The sequence below is a fragment of the Plectropomus leopardus genome, chromosome 12 (assembly GCF_026936395.1).
Source record: "Plectropomus leopardus strain MGB_pleo_1.0 chromosome 12, ASM2693639v1, whole genome shotgun sequence".
In the NCBI taxonomy this organism is placed as follows: domain Eukaryota; kingdom Metazoa; phylum Chordata; class Actinopteri; order Perciformes; family Serranidae; genus Plectropomus; species Plectropomus leopardus.
In genome coordinates, this window is record NC_142187.1 from 12,955,710 (window position 1) to 12,976,001 (window position 20,292).

Sequence of the window (20,292 nt, forward strand, 5' to 3'; positions counted from 1 at the left end):
GCCTCCTGAACCTCTTAAAGCTCGCCTCTGATAAATGCCCTGTCACACCCCAGCTCTTAGGCTGGATAAAAAGTGGGAGACATTAACAAATAAAGTGATTTATCAACAAAAAGTATAATCAATATAAGTCACAGACAGATGGGATAAATCTGTGGAGTCAGTGATGTAGGGAGTGGATGAGTGAAAATGTGCTGTATGGGTGTTGGAAACACAAGGAAAAAGGAAACACAAAGCAAAGAGGTGTAGTGAGGACGTCTGCCAGCATGGACTGACTGCTGAGCTGAGTTATGTGCATGGATCACACGGGGCCCAGGTGTGTCCCATGACGCTGACGATCTCAATCAAGGTCTGCAGTCCTGGAATGGGAAAGCACAGACACAGCGAAGGAACCAAGCAGAGGGTTCGTCACCTAATAAAAAAAAAACAACCTAAAACTAACGTCATGGTCACACATGAACCAAATTAATGCATGCAAATGTTGCCTCCTTTTCACATACATTCAATGCGAGAAAAGGGTCACATCAAAAAAATTGCTTCCAGAGGCAAAGCAAGTTTGCATATTTGCCTCTGGTTTAACTTTGGTGAATTTTGACCAGCGAAGGTGCAGCTTCAACAGATAGCAAAACGTGTGAAGGAAACATTGTTTGCCATATTAAATTGACACTGTCTGATATTGGCCATGAAAAATGCCTCACATGGGAGACACAACCATGTTGAAACTGAGTCAAAAGACAGACATGAAATGTGAAGAAAATGTAACATAATTTCTTGGTAAGCTAAAGAAGCAAGCTAGCTTACATTAACTAGCAAGCTAGCTTTCCATGTGCTTCATGCCCATCACAGCCCACATTCAGCACAAGTATGGGTACGGTCACATATGAGCCAATGCACGCGTTTGACTATCACCTGCCGAAGCAATATTCGTGATGAATGTGGGCAGTGCCGGGTGTGACATACATGTTAGCTTGGTAGCTACTGTAATGATAGCTTGCTAACAAATATGGTGAAATATGATGTTATTGGAACATTTTCCATTTTCTTCTGTGTCATGTCTGTCTTCACACTCAACCAGGCAGCATCTTTCACCAGAGGCAGTTTGTATTTTTCAAAGCCGATATTATGCAATATCAGCTGGTTAAACACAATGGCTCCTCAACAAATATTTCTTTGCTATCTGTTAAAGCTGCAACCTCACTGGTCAAATTTCAAAAAGTCCATGCAATGCAAAGATAAGAATTTGCTTTGCCACTGGAAGCAAATGTTTTATTCGCCTCTTTGCTTGCATTGAATGGAAGTGAACGTCAACAAGTCAAATATCTGCCCATGTTAATTTTCGCTCCTGTGAGACTATACCCAAAGACTGAAAAACTTAACTTTAAGTAAACATTTTCAAACTATAGACTTGACGTGAAACTGAACTGAATTGCAAACAAAAATTAAAAACAAAAAAACTAATGAATAATAGCCAACAAAATTATAACAACTCTGGAATACAACTCAACAAAATATAAAACATTGGTTTAGTTGTTTTAGAAATTTTAACGTGGTTAAGTTAGATTTAACATCTTTAAAGAAAGTAAGGAAACTTGGACAGAAAAATGGGAATCACATGATATTTTATTTGTGACTGAACAGTGGCATGGGTACAGTGTATGGGGAAGTCATAGACGTACAAAAGTCCTTTTTTTCTCTTTTTCATGACAATTCTTAATTCCATAAATAAAATTTACAAAATATTTTGGACTATTTCTCATTTTTCTTACACGAGCAGGGGTACGGTTACCATTTGTTATTGTAAGTCTAGCAGTTAATAGTGATATCTCTATTGTTCATGTTATATAAAGTTGCCTTGCTTTTTGACCGTTTGGACTCGGTGGAGCAGACCTACAATATGCCCAAGTGCTTTGTTACAACAATGACCTGTTTACTGTATACAAATGACCTGACAAGAAGAACAGTGACTGGACAACAAAAATAAACCTGATAAGGCATCGAAATGCACTCTACTGTCTCTGAACTGGCGGTTGAGAAGCCGTGCCATATCAGTGTGGGTTTATTCTGCTATTTATTCAAGAAACCAAACAGTTATGATTCAAGGAGGCAAATTGTAAACAAAGCGACCTTAGCTGGAAATGCAGAATATCGAAACACAAAGATGCAAGAAAATCTGCCTCCTGCTCACTAAAAAAAACCTGTAACCTTTAAGGAGAAGCAGGATTTTTGTAGCTATTTTTATGTTTGTCAACCCCTTTCGTTTCTTTCAAGCTCAAAAATGAGTGAGACGGGTACAGCAGGTTTTATTTTGAATGACCATGTAACACAGATTCACAGTTCATATCTCACCAACCAAACATAAGACGTTTTCAGAAATGAGAAATTAACGGCTGCAAAAGTGAAACAAACATCCAGACGTCAAAGATGGAGGTGCTGGTAGGGCATTGCTTTGAGAGAAACACAGGTAGTTGGCATCCAAGAGGCAGAGAGCTATCTTATGGCACAGAGGCTCAGGTATGGGGGACCGGGGAGATTCTTATTTACAAAATAGATGTTTGGCAAATTTTGATTTTGATGCCTCAAAGTCATTTCGATCCCTCTAATGACTCGGCGTCATCGACTAAGAATTCACAGCTTATAAAATAAAAAAAAGAAATTATTTCTTCATTTGTTTCGGGTCTTGAAGGAAGCTGCAGAGAACAGTTTTGCTCACAGCTGAGTCCGCTGAATCCACATCGAGTCTGTTCATGCAAAATCGGTGAAGCAACACTGAGGACATTTGGCAAAATCCATCTGCAGTGTGCAGTCTCTGCTGGTGGCGGTGGACAAACCCAAGGTCAGCCACGTACAGTAGGACGCTGCTCCTCTTGAAAGGTTCCGAAAAATAATTTGCATCATCAGCGTCACCATGGCCGTATCCTCACAGGTATAAACTCATTAAACTGTTGCAGGACGGCGCCATCAGTTTCCGCTGTAGGTTCCTGTCAAAGATCAAAGGTCACTTCCTGGTTGAAAGGTTATGTGATTTGACAATGAAGCCAAAGTCTGGTTGTCATGCTGAGGAGTACAGTACAGTGTGGCCCTCTGGAGGAGAGCAGATCCTAGGATAGCCAGCTTAGTACAGACCTGCCAAAATATCCTTTAAAGGTTGAAAAAAAACAGAACAAGTCTGTGTAATCCAGCTGTGAGAGACGCTGCTGTTTACACTCATCCCTCTCTTCTTCTCTTTCTTGTGAGCTTCTGTCTTTTTGCCTTTCAGAGCTTCCATCCCCTAAAAATAAAAAATCAAGTGACCAAATCAGGACACTACAGAGCAGAGTCACACAATGTTTTCTGGGTTTATAGATTTGCTCCGATTCCAGCAACTCAGGGAGAAACAGGCAATGAATATGTGAAAAGATCCAATTGTGAAATAATGTTTTCATGGCAATGGCAGACCACATAATGAATTAACAAACAAAGAAAAACACAAATAAATAAATGATAAGGTGTTGATGTGGAGTATAGCTCTCTGTGGGCAGGAGAACTCGATCTCCGAGGAGACATGCTGTTTATTTACAAGAATAATTTATGTTGTAAATTTATGTAAATTAAAAATGAGCTGTTGTTGAAATTTAAAGAAAAGGGATTCCAAAAAAACCTGTCAATGCCAAATTTAAGGACATATTTGTATCTAGAAGTCAGAGATCTTTTATTGCACAGCTGAGAGCTTGTAGCCAAATTATCTGTAGAGATCGTTCTCTTTCGCTCCAAAACAAATGGACCTTGTGATCAAAATCGGTGAAAACACCGAATAAAGCAGTTTCACTTTAAGAAATCATTGTTTTTCCAATGCTTATGTTGTATGATGTTCCTGTCCGGAGCCAGTGTTTGGTTTGTCCGTTTTGAGCTACTGTCGAAAGATGGACGAGCAACATGGTGATCTCTACGACTCGCTGCGATTATAGATATAAACTGCTCATTCTAAGAATGAAAATACAACAGTTCTTTTTTTCAGGTGATTATAAGCTATACATATGTATTATATTCCGTTTCTGCCTATATATCCCCCTAAATCCTACACAATGTTCAATGAAATGGCTTAAATAAACCTCAACATATTCTGATGCTCAGATGACTGAAAGCTAGAATGGTTGTTTCATTTTCCATTTTCCAATTCATTCATCCATTCATGAAGCTGTATTTGTGAGGTTCGAACTCTGACCACCAGGTGGCAACATTGTGCCTTCCTCCTCTTTGGTTTGGGTGATGCAGAGAGGCATCATGACAAAAACTGAACCAAGGCTGTTTTCCAATTGGCAGCAAACCACTCATCAGCAAAGAAAAGGCAGACAAATGGAAATAAAAAGTGAATAAGGAAAGCAGGGTTGTGAAAACATTTGAGCAGTGGGAGTAGAAGGACAGAAAAGAGATGAAAAGAGCAGGACACAATGTGACACGGCACAATGTGAAGGTAGTTGATGGATTAAACAGGCAAATAAGAGGGACCGTGAAATACCCACTCAGTTTCTGTTGTTCTCTAGCTGTCTTCTTGTGGACAGGTCTGATCCTGCGGAGGATCAGGAGCTCCACTGGGCGCCGGAGAGATCGACCTTGCAACAACAGAGCCCTGAGACGGAGAGAGAGAGAGGTGTATAATTTGCAGGTGACATGCTTTGGCAGAATCAACGATCCCCCAGCCCGTGAACACTTATAAAAAGTGCATCTTTTATCCACCCACATTTCCCCAAAAAACATCATCCAAACATTTAGGATAATGACTGTAATTATCTCGAAACACCTTATTATATACCATCTAATCACCTAAATCATCTTTGACCTTTCATATTTAATTGACTTGACATTATTCCTGAAAAAGGGTAAAATCAATCCCATTTGGTCCCAGTAATCACATGACATTCTCCTGTGTGTGATTGCATGCAATGCGCTTGAGAACAGAACATCCATATGACGATAATTGATTATAGCATTGTGCCAGTCACTGGTTAAATCAGATCCATGAATCTTATTGACGGGGATGTGACCTACAGGGACAGAACTTACTGAGTCTTCCTCCTTAGTGTTGCTGGCGTTTCCCTCCGGGTCTACAGGGGAGTGATCCGTGGGGGGGTCACTGGCCTGGGAGGGGGGGCAGTCCGAAGATGAGCTCTGCTGAGGCGCTGGAGTGGATGCTGCAGAGAGAGGAAATATGAAACACTCAGTGAATGCAGTAACAGGACACATGATCAGATTTCAGCTTTGTTTTGTACCACTTTTCAAAGTGTTAACTGTTAAATGCTAATCTGCTCTGTGAATATATTTTAGCATCAAGCTAGTAACGTGCATAACCTATACTGAGAAGCAGCGGATTCAAATCCAGAATTTGACCTTTACTGCATGTCATCCTCTCCACCTTGTTTTCTATTATACCTGACGTTCTGTATTCTGTGCGATATCAGATAAAGAACAACATTCTAAAAGTGCATGCTCCTTCAAACCCGTCTAATCTCCTTAAATATTATATTCCATCCTTTGCTGTCTGGTCTATAGCCAAAGTTAAAAGCTGGCTATAGGGCCTTTTTCTATCATGCCCCTTTCCACTTGAATAACCTCCCCCTGGACATCAGACATTCTGACTACCAGGCTTCCCATCATTCATTTTTGGCAGCCTGCCACGATTAAAACATCTGCCACCATAAACAGATGTTCTATTTTCGGAGCTCAACCTCTTATTAGGAGCTCTGTTAAAATATATTTACTGTTAGGTTGTTCATTGCACCACAATCGAAGAGCACAGAGCATACTCTGGGCACAAACCATAGACTGTATTTAAAGACGGACAACTTGACATTTCCCCTCAAGTGTAGCTTTTGAGTCTCGATCGCCTCCTGGCGGCTGGCTGCAGTATGCCTTTTTTTTATATATGTAAAGTAGCTGAGTTTCCAGAAAAGCGTTTTATAAACACAATGTATCATTATTATTATTAGTATAGGTCATAATGCCCACCCCTCCATGTTAGTGAATGGGAGATGGGCCAACCTAAAAACTAAAAGTACACACCATATAAATATTTCCCAAATATGGTTTCTGTCATTGAAGGTAGTTCTCATCACCCTGATGTTTGTTCAAGTGATCCTTTTTAATGATAAGTTCGGCTTTAGTAAGTTATTCAATTCTGCTCTGAATGAGGTCACCAGTGCAAGATGACAGCAGCTGTATCTGGGATATTTTAGCTTCACTTAAGCATAAGGGGGGTAAGTGGGGGCATGTTGTCCATCTTCATAAACAGAACAGAGAAGCAGAATGTCAGGTGCATTGAAAGTAAAACTTCCTGTTTATTCTGCTATGTCTTAAAGTTTGCCTTCACTTGCAACAGCTGCTTTTTTCATCCATCAATCTTATCAGCTCACAAGTCACAAACTGCTGCTGAGGAAAAAGGAAAAAGAAAAAAGGGAAAAAAGATGCATGTTGTCCTTGTCTCCTGCTGTGTACTTGTTTTCTTACTCCAGTCCTCCAGTCTGTGTGGATGGTGCTCTTGAGCTCTGCCTCTTCTGTGTTTGTGTAGTCTGTCATCAGAAGTTGATCCATATTCTTCATATATGTTTACAATCCATAACTTTGTCATCCTGATTATCTAGAGTGTAGATTTACTGTGTTGGTGTATTCTGTCAACACGACGTCTACTGCACATCTGTGCGTCCTGTGAGAGAAATCCCTCCTCAGTTGCTCCTTCTGGGGTTTCTTCTATTGACTTCTACTGTAGTGCAACATTTTATAGCAATGCTGACGATACTTCAAGAGACATCTAAATTAAAACCACAAATGTGAACCTCGTGGTGGTGCTGGAGGAAAAGTCGTGGGCTCACTGAAGTCTTTATGATATGTCATGTAGGAACAAAGAATGCCTGTACAAAATTTCATGGCAATGGATCGTATAGATGTTAATAAAGGCCAGCCTGTGACATCCCCACCCACAGAGACACACTGCTTCAAAGGCTAATCCTGCTCTTTCAGATGCTTTATGCTTTTCATGTAAAGAAGTACAGATGGTTTAGTAAAATGCTATTATGTAGAGGGACAAAAATGAAGACCACTTACGAGATTCAGTAGACGGTGATGTGGATGTACCTGGGCTCAAGGTCATCCTAGAGAGATCAAGGTCACTACAGCTCCCTTCCTCTTCCTGGGTCGCAGCAGCTGAAGGTGGCAGCAGCTGACTGCAGACCAGTGTGTCCGGTACAGTCATGAGGCCTGGGGTCCCACACCTGCTCACTGCTGCTGACGCTACGCCAGGTCCCACACCTGCTGCTGCGGCTCCTGATGTAGAGGGGCCCTCACCTGCATCTGAGTCCACGGCGAGGCCTTCCTTCCCCAGGCTGAGCTGCCTCTGAAGCAAGGTGGGGTCCGCCGTGTGCTGGGGGCTGGTGATGGCAGAGGAAGGGGCCGATATGTCGCAGGCTTGGGGGCACATGGTGGTAATGGGTACCAGGCCTTGCAGCATGGCAGCTGGTATGGCGTGCCCTCCCACGCCCACGGTCTGGGCCGGCATGTAGGCCGCCATGGCCGCCCACTGCTGCTGAGTGGCCGGAAAAATGTTGGCCTGGCTCCAGATGACCGGCTGACCACCGGGGAGGACCTGAGCCACCTGGAGGGGCCCCTGCACAGGGAAGGCCAGAGTCTGGGCCTGGCCAGGAAACGGCTGCTGCGCCCACTGAGCTGCCTGCACCGGACCCATGGTCATATAACCTGGAACAAGAGGAGGAGGGAGAAGAACGAGAGAAAACATGACAAAAGTACATTAAAAGAGAAAAAGGAACTGGGGATTGTTAAAAAAAAAAAAAAAAACATTTTGTTTTCTCTGAGTAGAAGTACGATACATCGATTTTCAAAACTAAAGAATGTTCCTCTATTAATTTAGCTGTTTTGCAATCTTTGACTAACAATGAGAGCTATTTAATGCTGAGCTAAATAACAGAAAGGTGTATTTCAGGGCAGCATTCTGGAGCTATACGGTCTTTAAAGGGACAGTTCATCCCAAAATCAAAAATATAGAATTTTTACTGCTATTTATTTTGGTTTTGGTGTGAGGTGTTGAGTGTTGGAGATATCAGCTGTAGAGATGTCTGCCTTCTCTCCAACATATTGGAACTGGATGGCACTCATCTTGTGGTGCTTGAAGCGCCAAAAAAAAAAATACATTTGAAAAACTCAGAAGTAATGTCTCTAGCCAAAAATCACGGCCTGGTTACTCAAGATAATCCACAGACCCTGTTGTGAGCAGTTTCATGTAGGAACTATTTTCTTTCTACCAAACTACACCCGCAGAAGGAAGTGTGCATCTACTCATGGACATGAGGTTTGTGCATGTGACAGCGTGTGATATAAACATAATTGCATCTTCCATCCACAGTGCACCATGGAAGTAATCATCCTATTTAAGGCCTGTTTCTTTAATCGAAATACCAAATAATGATACCACAGACCATATGAATACAGTAGTCTGGGAGTTGTACTGAATGATTCAGGCCATTGGCTACAACACTTGAACATTGAAAATTTTGTACTTGATAAAATATTTTTTGAGACTACTCAGCTTGCTTGAGATCAGTAATCACAAACACACATTCATATTTTTGTCTGATTAATGTAACTGTTGCATGGTGATGCATTAGCAATCAAGGATTTCATATTGATTCCTTGTTGAAGTGTTAAAGGACAACATCTGAGATTTGAGACTGAGCTGCCAAAAAGCATTGACTTAATAAGCTGTGTTACTGTGGAGCGGCACATTGTGAAAAGGATGATATGAATTATGTTTTGTCTTGAATGAAAAAGTTTGCTCTGAAATTGGCTCTGTAAGTAAATATGCATAACCACTGATTGGTGAAAGGTATAGTTTGGATTTTATGAAGTGAGGATGCATGAGGTAGTTATCCCTCATTAGTGTATCACATATAGCCCTGTAGGTGAAGGTCACAATGCCACCAGTTTGGAGAAGCTGGCAGGAGTACCGACACGGAAGTGTACTGCTGTGGATGGAGAAGCAGCAAAACCTAAAAAAAGTCACCAAAAAACTCTCACCTAAAATTTTCTTTTAAAAAAACACTGAGAGTTAATTTTCTATAGAGAATATTTTCACTGCTTTACCTTGACTCATGCAGCGAGGGACAGGGACGCCATTAATGGCTTTAGTTTTCCCATATATGCACTTGTCAAAGCCATCAGACGGCATTGAGAAAAACAGTAATTTAACGTTGCTGAATACAGGTTCTGCTGGTCTACTGCTGCCTCAGTGTTGGCTAGTTTTTGTTATAGTGTGACTTTGGGAAATCTGAACTAACCCTTGAAAACACGAGTCATAAAATAACACAAACAAACTAACTGATGGAGACAGTAGTTCACTAGCAGCTCCTGTGTTCAGCAATGTTAAGTTTCAGTGTTTCTTAATGGAGTCAGCAGCATAGATGGCGACTTACATTCCTTGTTGGAAATTGCTGTCTGCCTGTAAGGTAAAGCTGTGAAAATATCCTAAATACAGCATACACTTAAATTTTAGGTGGCTAAAATATATATTTTTTTGCTGCCTCTGTTCATAGCAGTACTGCCTGCGCTTCCAAACTGCGGGCACACTGACCGCCTTCAACTGTAATACAGACTATGGATAAGTACCTCATACAACCCCACTTCAAAAAATCCAAACTATCCCTTTAAGAAACATCGCTTTTCAGCATCTCCGTGGGTTACAGCATACTGCTGCTCGATGTGTGGTCCTTATAAAAACGGAGATAAATCCACATCCTGCAAAATCTTGGCACAGCTTTCCACAAACTGCACATCAAAGAAACACATCCCCACCAGCACTTTATTCTCTTTTATGTTTTGTATTGTGGAAAAGACGCAGCGTTTCAGTCTGGGGGTAGCTACCTGACGGCACGGAGGTGGGGCTGAAGGGGGCGTACAACTCAGCAGGAGTGTGTTGCTGCTGGCGGCTGCTCCTGCTGGGGTCCAGTGTGTTGGCAGGTGATGGGGGCATCTGGGAGGCAAAGCGCGCACACACACACACACACACGCACACACACAGATGTCACTGCTATCAAAGTCACCTAAAAGTCACTGCGCTGCACATTTATCTTTAATCTGCAGTACTGTCAGCTATTCGGGTAATTTAGATCACTGCGGCTGTCCTAATGAAATGACCTCACATTGCAGATAAAATAATGCAATTTCTCCACACAATGCTATAAACTTGTATCAATTACACAAAGTTAATAGGGGTTCGGTTTCGTGTGGTGGTACTCACCGAGGGAGGAGTGGACATGTCGCCGAAAAGATCAAAGTGGTTAATGTTCTGCAAGTTGAACCGAGGGGTGAAGGAGAGAGAGAGAGAGACAAAGTCCAGTGATACATCATGACAATAAGATCTGCAAAGTCATGAAACCCTGAAATCATCTCCAGATAGGGTATGGTGGTTGCATGGGTGGGTAGGTGCGGGGAGTGAAACCTATTCACAAAGGCAGTTTGTGCTGCGGATGGCAAGAAACAACTATCCCCTCGTTTCATTATCAGAAAATGGATCTAAAATGAATCTTTCATGGCTCGCTATAATTGAGTGGGTAAAAGGCTATTCAGTCCCATAAAACAGGCTCTGATTAGATATTCTTATGTCTGCCAATCAACAGGGGCCCCCGTGAGAGCCCGGGCCCGCTTTATCATGCTGATTCCACTCTGTGAGCAGATACATACACAGAGGAGTGTGTTTATTTCATCAAATCAATGAAAGGAAGACGCTCCTGAAACCACCCAACCGAGACAATGGGGCCACCTCACCCTATAGGCAGACGTGACCCCTGCTCTAGTCTCCTCTGTCCTCCACTCGCACTACTTAAAGGAGAGAGGGGGACGCGGCTATGGAATGGCTAAGTTGCATGAAATGTCTCTGGGGCCATGCACAAGCAGACAATGAATCATCGTTACAAAAAAAAGGCACAAAAACATACAGGAATTGCATGCTTTAAATAAACACATACACAAATACACACATTGAAACAAAAGAAAGAAAAGGGAGGAATAGCAGCAATCAGTGATGCTGCTAACAGGGTGTGTATGTCCTCCTTGAATAAGCCAGGACACGGTGGATTGCATACGGCACTTTGGAACCATTGAGGGGCACAGAATGAGTCTGATTTTGGAAAAAAAAAAAAAGGTAAACATTGTACACAGAGGTCTCTCCCTGCAGGCACTGACACACATCAGGGGAGCTCGAGGCTCTCAAAAAGGCTCCAACTGAATGAACAGACAAGCAGTAACACTTAGAGATATGGAAGCGCTGCTGCTACTTATACTGGCATGGGCTGTTTGGGCGAGATAGCGCCGGGGCCGGGACAGTTTATCTGTTTGATATGTTGAGCAACAAGCAACACAAACAGCGGAGAGCAGAGAAGCACTTTGCTAGGGCTGTTTTCAAAAGTTGCGTGGAAATTGTCTCCGGGTGAATGTTTGGCGAAATAGGCTTGAATGAATGTTTTTTATAAGCGATTTGAGAGATGTAATAGCGTGGTCACTGCATGGTGGTGAGGAACTCATAAAACCTACCAGGATGAGATGAAATATACTTTCAGTTTGATGAAAGAAGGGGAGTGGGATCAAAATTTTGTGCTGTTTTCTGATCAGAATATAGCTATTTATACAGCTTTTATGAGTGTTTGGCGGCTGTGACTACACTGCATGCAGCTTAACCCAGCAACCCACCCCGTCTACAAACCTCTCGTCCTCACCCTCTGAGGAAGACGGAACAGCCACCCCTTTTACTCATAAAGTCGGTCCAACACATTGCCGACTCCGAGCTGATTTTGCCTCGACCATCTGGTCACGACATGCGTCAGATTCTGCACAGGATTGGATTTTGGATACGAAGCCTGCCTCTCTAATGTCCTGTGAAATTGCTGACGTGTCTGACTTTGGTTGACCAATCAATTAGTCTTATCTCTTCAAGCAGGCTGGGCATGACCAATGTAGCTTTGTTTCATCGTCATCACAGAAAGCGGATGCAGACATAGATCCCCATCTGAACCATTTTCTAGGTGTGGGAAATCCATTTTAGAGCCTGTAGGCTGTGATACATAACTATTAAATACACAAAATATGACGAATGGACAGCGACAAAGGGGGCTTAAGGCACTTCCTTCAAGAGGATCTTAGAGAGAGGTTTGCAAGTAGAAGAGTAAAGAAACAAATAATAAAAAATGTAAAAGAAACACCTACAGTCATGAAATGGCGTTTTGGGACATCATAGATCCCTTCCTTCTGCTGACTGGTTGGGACCTGCATTGGGTTGGAGGTCGATTCAGACGTGAGTCACAGAGCAACACCTCTTTTTTATGTTCTCTTTTAAACAGGCTGTGTTATTAAAAAAAAACAGAAGAACTGAAACATGTCTGTTGAAAAAGAAAAAGCTTTCTGAATCAATTTTGATTTTTTTCTTTTTAAGATGTCATTTGTTTTTATTTTTTAGAGCAATGGGATTATGCTAATTCTACAGCTGTTTTGTGGAATCAATTCTACTTAAATCAATATTGATTGCAAACAATGCTTGAGGATGGTGCGTGCTGGTTCTGTGAGTTTTAAGGAAGCCTATTGTTATTCTGCAACAGTACGTCTCAACTGGTTCATCTGATGATATGTAAAGAAAAAAATGCCTCCACTCTGGCCTCCTTTGTATATTTCTCTCACATTTATTCGAACTATCTGTTGCTCTTAACCTCCCTGCCTGTCTTTCCTATCGCTCCCTCCATTGGTTAACTTTCCGTTACATTTTCCCCAAGCCTATTGATCTTGTTTCATTCTGAGATCAAATGGCATGGCAAGTGATTAATCTCTCTCTCTGCATCTTTCATCTTCAGAGGAACGCAAGATACAGAGAGGCAAAAAGAGGAGGAGGAGGAGGAGGGAGAGAGGGGGAGAAAGGGAGGGAGTGGGGTGGGATTAAACCGTACGACGGGTCCCTGGAGTCCTGGCTGGTCCTTCAAATGGTCTAAAGCCAAAAGGTCAAAATGCGGGATATATAAAAGGAGCCTGGGATACAGGCTGCGGATGAACTAACCAGACTGAACAACTGACCTTGACTCGTCTACTCGACGCTACATGCAACGCATAATTTTAAACATAAGGCTGCTGTCTTTTATTTTCAGATTCTTTTAAAGTCACATTCCGTAGGATTTCATGATATCCGATGGTTGTCAAGTTTTTACCTTCAGTAATTCCCTTTCTATATAGCTATTTTAATTGGTAGTGGCGGGGTCCGCCATTGGTGCACTGGATTCACACACACAGGAAATGATGTATACATGTAATCCAGTGTAATTTTATCCCATCAATAGGTTCATTGTTTATTGTACGCCACCATTAAAATGTATCAGAGCTGTAATTAGTAACAGCCGTAAACGACCTACTGCTTCACATTAAAAGCAAATATGCAATTTATACCACTAGGGGTTTCACAAATAAAATAACTAAAAAAAATACAGACTTTGATGACATCATGAGGTAGCGTGGGATCATGGGAGTCTTCAGTGTAGTAACTACTGTCAATAAAAATCTATCTGATGTAGGGACGATGAAATATATTTAAGTTCTATTCATGCTACATTTATTGTTTTTTTTATTGTTATGTTTTTTCATTCTAATGAAATAGCCACAACTTAACGTACCATTGGCTTTCTAACTTACCATTAGCATTCGATGAGTCTGCTACCTGTCGTGCTACTGTAACTAATCTGTAATGTTTAACAAAATATCATATCGTATCAATAAATTAGGTCTGTATTGGATAACTGTGTTGCAAAATGACTTATAATCAATGCTGTGTGGCAGAAAAAAATGCTGTAATATTGTTTTTGAGTAAAATTCTGTGACATTACAGGACTAGAAGTCTCATATCATGCAGGGTTTCCCTGGAAGTGGGAGCAACTAGAGTAAGTGAAGGGGACATGACACTACTGACATACGACCAAATCCAGCGCACCGTTATTTTAAATGAAATGACAGCTTTCTTTGGGTTTGAACATTGTTGGAAACATTTGGTATTTTGTAAGTACACAACTCAAAAAACTATAAAACATTGGTCTAACTGCTTTTAGACATTTCAATGTGGAAATGCTACAAATATCTATAAAAGCGTTTAACTGGCACTAACAGGGTGGCTTTTATTGTGAAGGAGCCATGGGAAACTCAATGCATTTGTCACCGCAGTGAGTGCTGATGAGATAAAGAAAAAGACATAATTTATGCATTTTTTGACTGTTTAAATTATTGCAAGGAGTAATGGACTAAAGTCTTATGAATTATAACTTGTATAACTTTAACATGAACTAAACCCTCTCAACCTTTTTTCTCACAGCTTCATTTGGTTCTTTCCTGAATGTTTTTCATCTTCAGCTACATTCAAACAGAAAGCTTTGTTTGATCTGCTCCTGAATTCTCAGAAAATCGTTTCTCCAAAAAACAACTTGGAACTTCTTTAAGAAAGTCATGTTGTTAGTATCGTTACTATAATCATCTATTACAGGGTATGAAGAGGAAGAAGAAAAGGGGGCAATGCTTGTCTTTGTACCTGATAAACGCTCTCCTCTGACTGGGGGCCACGGAGGGGTTCGTGTCCAGCCTCAAACACTATGTACTACAGAACAGAAGTAGTGGGCAAGGTGTAGAGGTGCAGAGAATAATGAGATGGGAAGACAGAGAGAGCGGTTGGCGTATAAAATGTGGAGATACGAACGAGGGGTTGAAACATGACGAGAATAAATGAAAGCACAGGGGAGTGAGGATGGTGTCGAGTGGGGAGTGAAATGAGATCACGCATATGGGGGGTGTAAAAAAATGGGGCATGGGAAAGAGGAATGGAGGAGATGTGGAGAGAAAGAAAAAAAGAGTGAGGTGGGAAGAGGAAAGAGCACAAGTATAATAGGTCAGGCAGTAGTCGTTCAAGGCAATGTGGAGGTCTTAGTTAGAGGTCTCCCTTCAACATCAGCTATATGATGCTCCACCTTCTTGAGAAAATAGACCCTCAGGTCATAATGTTCGCTTGAGATCCATGAGTGAAGTCTCAGATCGGTCAGTATCTCCTCTTAAAACTGATGTAGATAAATGGCCTTTGTGGCTCTCAAGTTGAAGGAATTGTTTGACATTTTGGGAAACAACCTTATTCCCTTTTGTAGAGAGTAAGACAAGAAGATGGACACCTTTCTCATATCTGTGTGGCAAATATGTAGCCGGAGCCAGCAGTTGCTAAAGTTAGCTTAGCATTAAGGAAGGAAACAACTAGCCTGGCTTTGACCAACTATAATAAAATTTGTCTACCATCTTAGCAGTGTTATTTTCATATTTATGAGATTAAAACTAAAGAAAAACAATAATTATTACAAATAAACTATATTTTTGTCAACTAATAAAAAGCTAAATGAATCCCAAGTCTGCAAAATCACACTGTTGCCTACCTCTTCAAAAAATAAAGAATAAAAAATAAAAATTCCGCCGCTCCAAAATATCTCACTCTTGTCACTAGTTCTTGGAAAAGAAACAAATTTATGGCCTAATTCTTCCATAATCCACTGAGGTTAAAAGGACAATGGCAGCAAAACAGTTAAATAACATAACATGATAAAGTGCTCTGGACAGCCAAGTATCTAAAACTTCCAATGGATGTTCGCTGAAGAAATATTGCAACACTATCTGATATTTTAGTTTCTTTTCTCCATCTTAACCCTGAAAACAAGCAGGACTGAAACCCCATCCCAACCCTTAATGGACAGATGTATAACCCAGAAGCAAAACGCTCATCCTCCAGTTACCCCAATGTTACCACCATTAGCTCTGTCAGCACTTTTGCCGTCATTAGTTACGATTATCAACGTTAGCTTCAAGCTGCCAACTGTGAGAGAGAAATTCTAGCTCAGACTCTAAATCATAAATAAGCTCTCAATGTCGCATAAAGCTCCTGAAATGAACAACTGAGTGTATCCAGCGTCTGAGTGATGAGCTGCTCTGCAGTGGTGAGAACAGACAGCAGCAGTAATGCTAATGCTAATGCTAATGCTAATGCTGGTGAGCAGGAACGACAGAGAGTGAGTTGTTCTGTTTAAATAGCCAGAGTATGCACATGACAACCAGATTTACTGGAGAGTCTGTTGTGTTAGTGCAGTCCAGAGTACCATGGACTCTGTGTGCACCACTGTGTAAACAGCCAAACAATGTCTTTACCACTAACTTACGATAGATGAGAATGACACCTGTAGCCTGGGCAACTGTACACAACAAAGATGGTGATAGCTGTCTCAAAATGCTTAGAATACATTGAAAAAAGACAAAAATAAAACTAAAATTTCATGACAAAAAATAAAATATCTTTACTTTTTGTTGACTAAAACTAACAAACCCGAATGACTGAAATTGGACTAAACTTGAAATACATTGTTGAAAGAAAAAGATTAAAATTAATTTAAGTGCCAGAGTTAACACTGCAGCTTGGATTGGGTGCTGGTAGGCAGATCTTTTTCCAGTCTTTATGCTAAACTAGGCTAATTGGCCGTTGGCTCTAGCTACATATTCACTGCACGGACTTGAGGGTGGCGTTGATCTTATCAACAACTGAAAAGAGTAAGTGCATTTCCCAAAATGTCAGAGTATAAAAGGAATGCTTCACTCACAAATGACAGTTTCTATATCAGTTGCTGTTACCGTGTTACATAAATTCATGAAGAAAACTTTGTTTTTCTTGCATTCGTCCACGGTGAACGAAGAATCCAAAAACTGAGAAAATTCTTGATGAATTTAAGTCATGGGCAACTGCATTTAACAACAGCAAAAGTATTTTAACAATTCTATTACTATATTTATCCAGTTGTATGTTCAGTACCTCCAGAACATGTGCATTTTTGCTAAAACCTTATTGAAAGTACATTAATAAGTGAAGTGTTTTAAATAGTAAGGTTTTAGCAAAATTGCATGTATTTGGGGAAGTACTCAACATAAGACAAAAAAAAAAAAAGAAAAATGAGAGTTGGATTATACTGTAATGTGAGAGCTGGTTAACAGATAACTTTTGATAAAGTTATGCTGTTGTGAAATATGGACCCCCACAACCTAAATTTATCAAGAATTTTCTCAGTTTCTGGATTCTTCGTTCACCATGGAGGCATGAGAGAAAAAGTTTTCTTCAGAAATTCAGCGTAACGGAGGGGTGAGTAACTAATATACAAATTGTCATTTTGTGGGTGAAGCAGTCTTTTAAGAATCTAGCCACAGTCTGGAGTTTTGTCAACCAACATCAACATAATCGAAAGCTGCAAATGGAATGACTTTATGCAAAACACACTTCAAGAGCAAAGAACAGAGGTGATCTGGGAGGTGGTTGGACGTACCACTGAACATAGCATTCAGAGTAAGAGTTAGTGTTGTCTGTATTCAGTGTGAGCAAACACAGAGAAAAAAAAAAGTCATGTTCAGCCAAATAAATGCACAGGGCAAAAAGAGGAGGGGGTAACAACCAGTCAGGGGGGCATGTCTTTGGAAGAAATCAGAACATTGACACAGATCAACTTAAAAAATATGGTTTTACAACACTGCACTGGCAAATGGGAGTTGAATGGTTGAACAAAACTGTCCACTAGGATGGTCTACTGTGTATTACTGGAATGGTGGAATATCATGAATCATTAATTCAAGCAGATCAGTGACTGGAGGAGATATTTAAATTAAGGATTAATTGTTGTTGTTTATTCCAAGCTTTAAGAGTGAAAACAGCACCAGTGAAGCAAGAAAAGCATCAAAGTCAGCAGTGTTTCCTTCCTGCTCTGTGTGCCCACAGACCTACCTGGTAAACTGGATCGTCCACTTCGTCCTCCAGGATGGTCTGTGCGGTGGTGGGACAGAAGGCAGATGACACAATTTGTTTTTTCATCAGTAAGATAGTGCAGCCCAATTTAGAGTCTCATTAGAAAATAAATGGAAAAACAACGGAAAGCACCAACAACATTTAAATACATTCATCTCAGTCTGTCTTTTCCTGCAAGTAAGCATAATTACACACTGACAGTGTGTTGCCTTTTAATGAAACAGCGTTTTGGTATATTGCTGATGCACCAATGCATACATTTTCTGTCACACATACCTGACTCCTTTGAGAAAAAAAAAGCACCCAAACCTGTTGCGTTTCCATTATATTTAGATATTCAACGTGGAATTCAATGGTGCAGACAAACACAGTCTGCGACGCATTTCAGAGGAAGCTTGAGAGCGTTAAGATTTCCGTTGTGTGAATGAATTGCTGGCTGAGTTATAATGTGTGATCTCGCCTCCGAATGGGAAATGAAACTGAGAAAAAAAAGAAAGCAGAAAATGCGCTTCTACCTGGTAGACTGCCTGCTCACACTGTTTGTCCTTCTGGGCCTTCTTCTCCATCTCCTCCCGCTGTTTAATGTCGTAGATGAGCGTGAAGAGGTCGCGCAGGTCGATGATGAGAGGCTCCGCCTGGATGAGAGAAGGAAGAAGAAGAAAAAATTAGGAAGAAGACATGGACAAATACAAACAGAGACACAGGAAAAGAAAGGAAGCAGTCAAACAATAAAATCCAGGTCAATGAGGAGTAGTGCCTGGGAAGATCAACATGTAGGAAGAAGGAATACTGGGCAATCCAGAGGATATAGGGGTAAAAAAGCAGTGCAGGAAGTTGCTTACATATTTGAGAAATTATCTCAAAAGGACAATTCAGATTTTTTTTAAAGTGAGGTTGACTGACGTACTCATCCATAGGCACTCAATAATCTACAGTAGATGGCAGCTGGTACGCTCCTAATTTGGAGAAGCAGGCAGGAGAACCACCCTGGAAGCGAAGCAACGTACTGCAGTGGACCAGGTCAGCAGCCAAAGGCCACCAGATTCTACTGACAAAAATATTAATTTTACTTTGCAGAACACAGGAGTTGCTGGTCTACTGCTGCCTTGATTGGTTAGTTAGTTTGTGTTATTGAATAGCTTAATTGAATCTGAACAAACCTTTTGAAACACCAAAGTCACACAATTACACAAACAAACTAATCGATCGAAGCAACAGAAGACCGCTAACACCTGTGTTCTGTGAGGTAAAATAGCTGTTTTTGTTGTGCGGTCTGGCTTTGAAGAGAGTGATATAAAGGCTTCAGTTCCTGGTGGAAATTGCTGTCTGGTGGAAATGAAAATATTCCAAATATAGCAAACACATAAAACTGAAAATACATTTTTTTAGGTTGCTAAAATATGTTTTGCTGCTGCCCTCATCCACAGCAGCACATTGCTTAGCTTCAGTTTTCGGTGTGCTGACTGCCATCTACTGTAGGTAATACAACAGTTTGAAATTGCACTTCAAGACTTGAGACATGACTTTGACTTGCCTTAAATAACTTAGCAGAGTGGAAAAATACTTACCGACTGCGCAGTCTTGATGGCCACAAACTTGTGGTGGCCCTCCTTCCCACAGACGTAACCAAATGCCCGGTGGTCCCTGGTGTCTTTGGCGATGTAGCTGATCTCGTGGACTGAGTGGTGATGCATAAGCACCTACGTGGCAGAGATGTACACTGTTACAGGAACGACCATGTAGGCCAGGTGAATCTTAATCTACTGTATGTCTTACTCCCCTTAAAGGAACACTTCATCCCCCAATCAAAAAAATATATGTTTCCTGTTACCTGTAGTGGTATTTATCAGTCTAGATTGCTTTAGTAGGAGTTGTTGAGTGTTGGGGATATCGGCCGCAGAGATTTCTGCCTTCTCTCCAATATAATGGAACTTGATAGCACTCGACTTGCGGTGCTCAAAGCACAAAAAAACCTGCATCTGAAACACTCCAATGTCTCTTTCCAGAAATCATGACCTGGTTACTCAAGATAATCCATAGACCTTATTGTAAGCAGTTTCATAAAGAAACTTTTTTTTTCTACCAAACTACATCCAACAACCGCATCACCCTGCAGGAGGAAGCATGTATCTCCTGCTAGCTTACCTAACACTGCTGAGCAATATAACGTTGCAGCTCAGTAGAGGAGGAAGCCATTAATGTTTACATCTGTCAGTGTCATGAGCATGAGCCGCTCATCTATGAGTAGATGCACCCCTCCTTCTGCATAGTGATACAGTTGGCCATTATAATAAACAGATGGCAGAAATCTCTACGGCCGATATCTTCAACACTTGGCAGCTCACACCAAAACAATCTAGACTGATAAATAGCTAGGTAAGAGGGAAATATGTGTTTTTGATTTTGGGGGTGAACTGTTTCTTTAAGGATGC

At 41.1% G+C, this 20,292-nt stretch overlaps 1 protein-coding gene across 4 annotated transcripts in view; it reads right to left on the reverse strand.

Moving 5' to 3' along the window:
• Positions 1-1,599: 1,599 nt before the first annotated feature.
• dab1b (DAB adaptor protein 1b) overlaps positions 1,600-20,292 on the reverse strand; it is a 124,280-nt gene continuing 105,587 nt past the window's right edge. For 3 of the 4 annotated variants that reach the window (XM_088085148.1, XM_088085147.1, XM_088085150.1), the window contains 11 exons: positions 19,429-19,560; positions 18,376-18,495; positions 17,840-17,878; positions 14,582-14,647; positions 12,235-12,294; positions 10,274-10,321; positions 9,898-10,006; positions 7,072-7,719; positions 5,038-5,165; positions 4,497-4,603; positions 1,600-3,265 (listed from right to left, as the gene is read on the reverse strand). In XM_088085148.1, coding sequence (XP_087941274.1) covers positions 4,514-4,603; positions 5,038-5,165; positions 7,072-7,719; positions 9,898-10,006; positions 10,274-10,321; positions 12,235-12,294; positions 14,582-14,647; positions 17,840-17,878; positions 18,376-18,495; positions 19,429-19,560 — 1,440 coding nt within the window. In that variant the 3' untranslated portion in view covers positions 1,600-3,265; positions 4,497-4,513. The remainder of the gene's footprint in view (positions 3,266-4,496; positions 4,604-5,037; positions 5,166-7,071; positions 7,720-9,897; positions 10,007-10,273; positions 10,322-12,234; positions 12,295-14,581; positions 14,648-17,839; positions 17,879-18,375; positions 18,496-19,428; positions 19,561-20,292) is intronic. The other variant, XM_088085151.1, reaches the window with a different exon arrangement.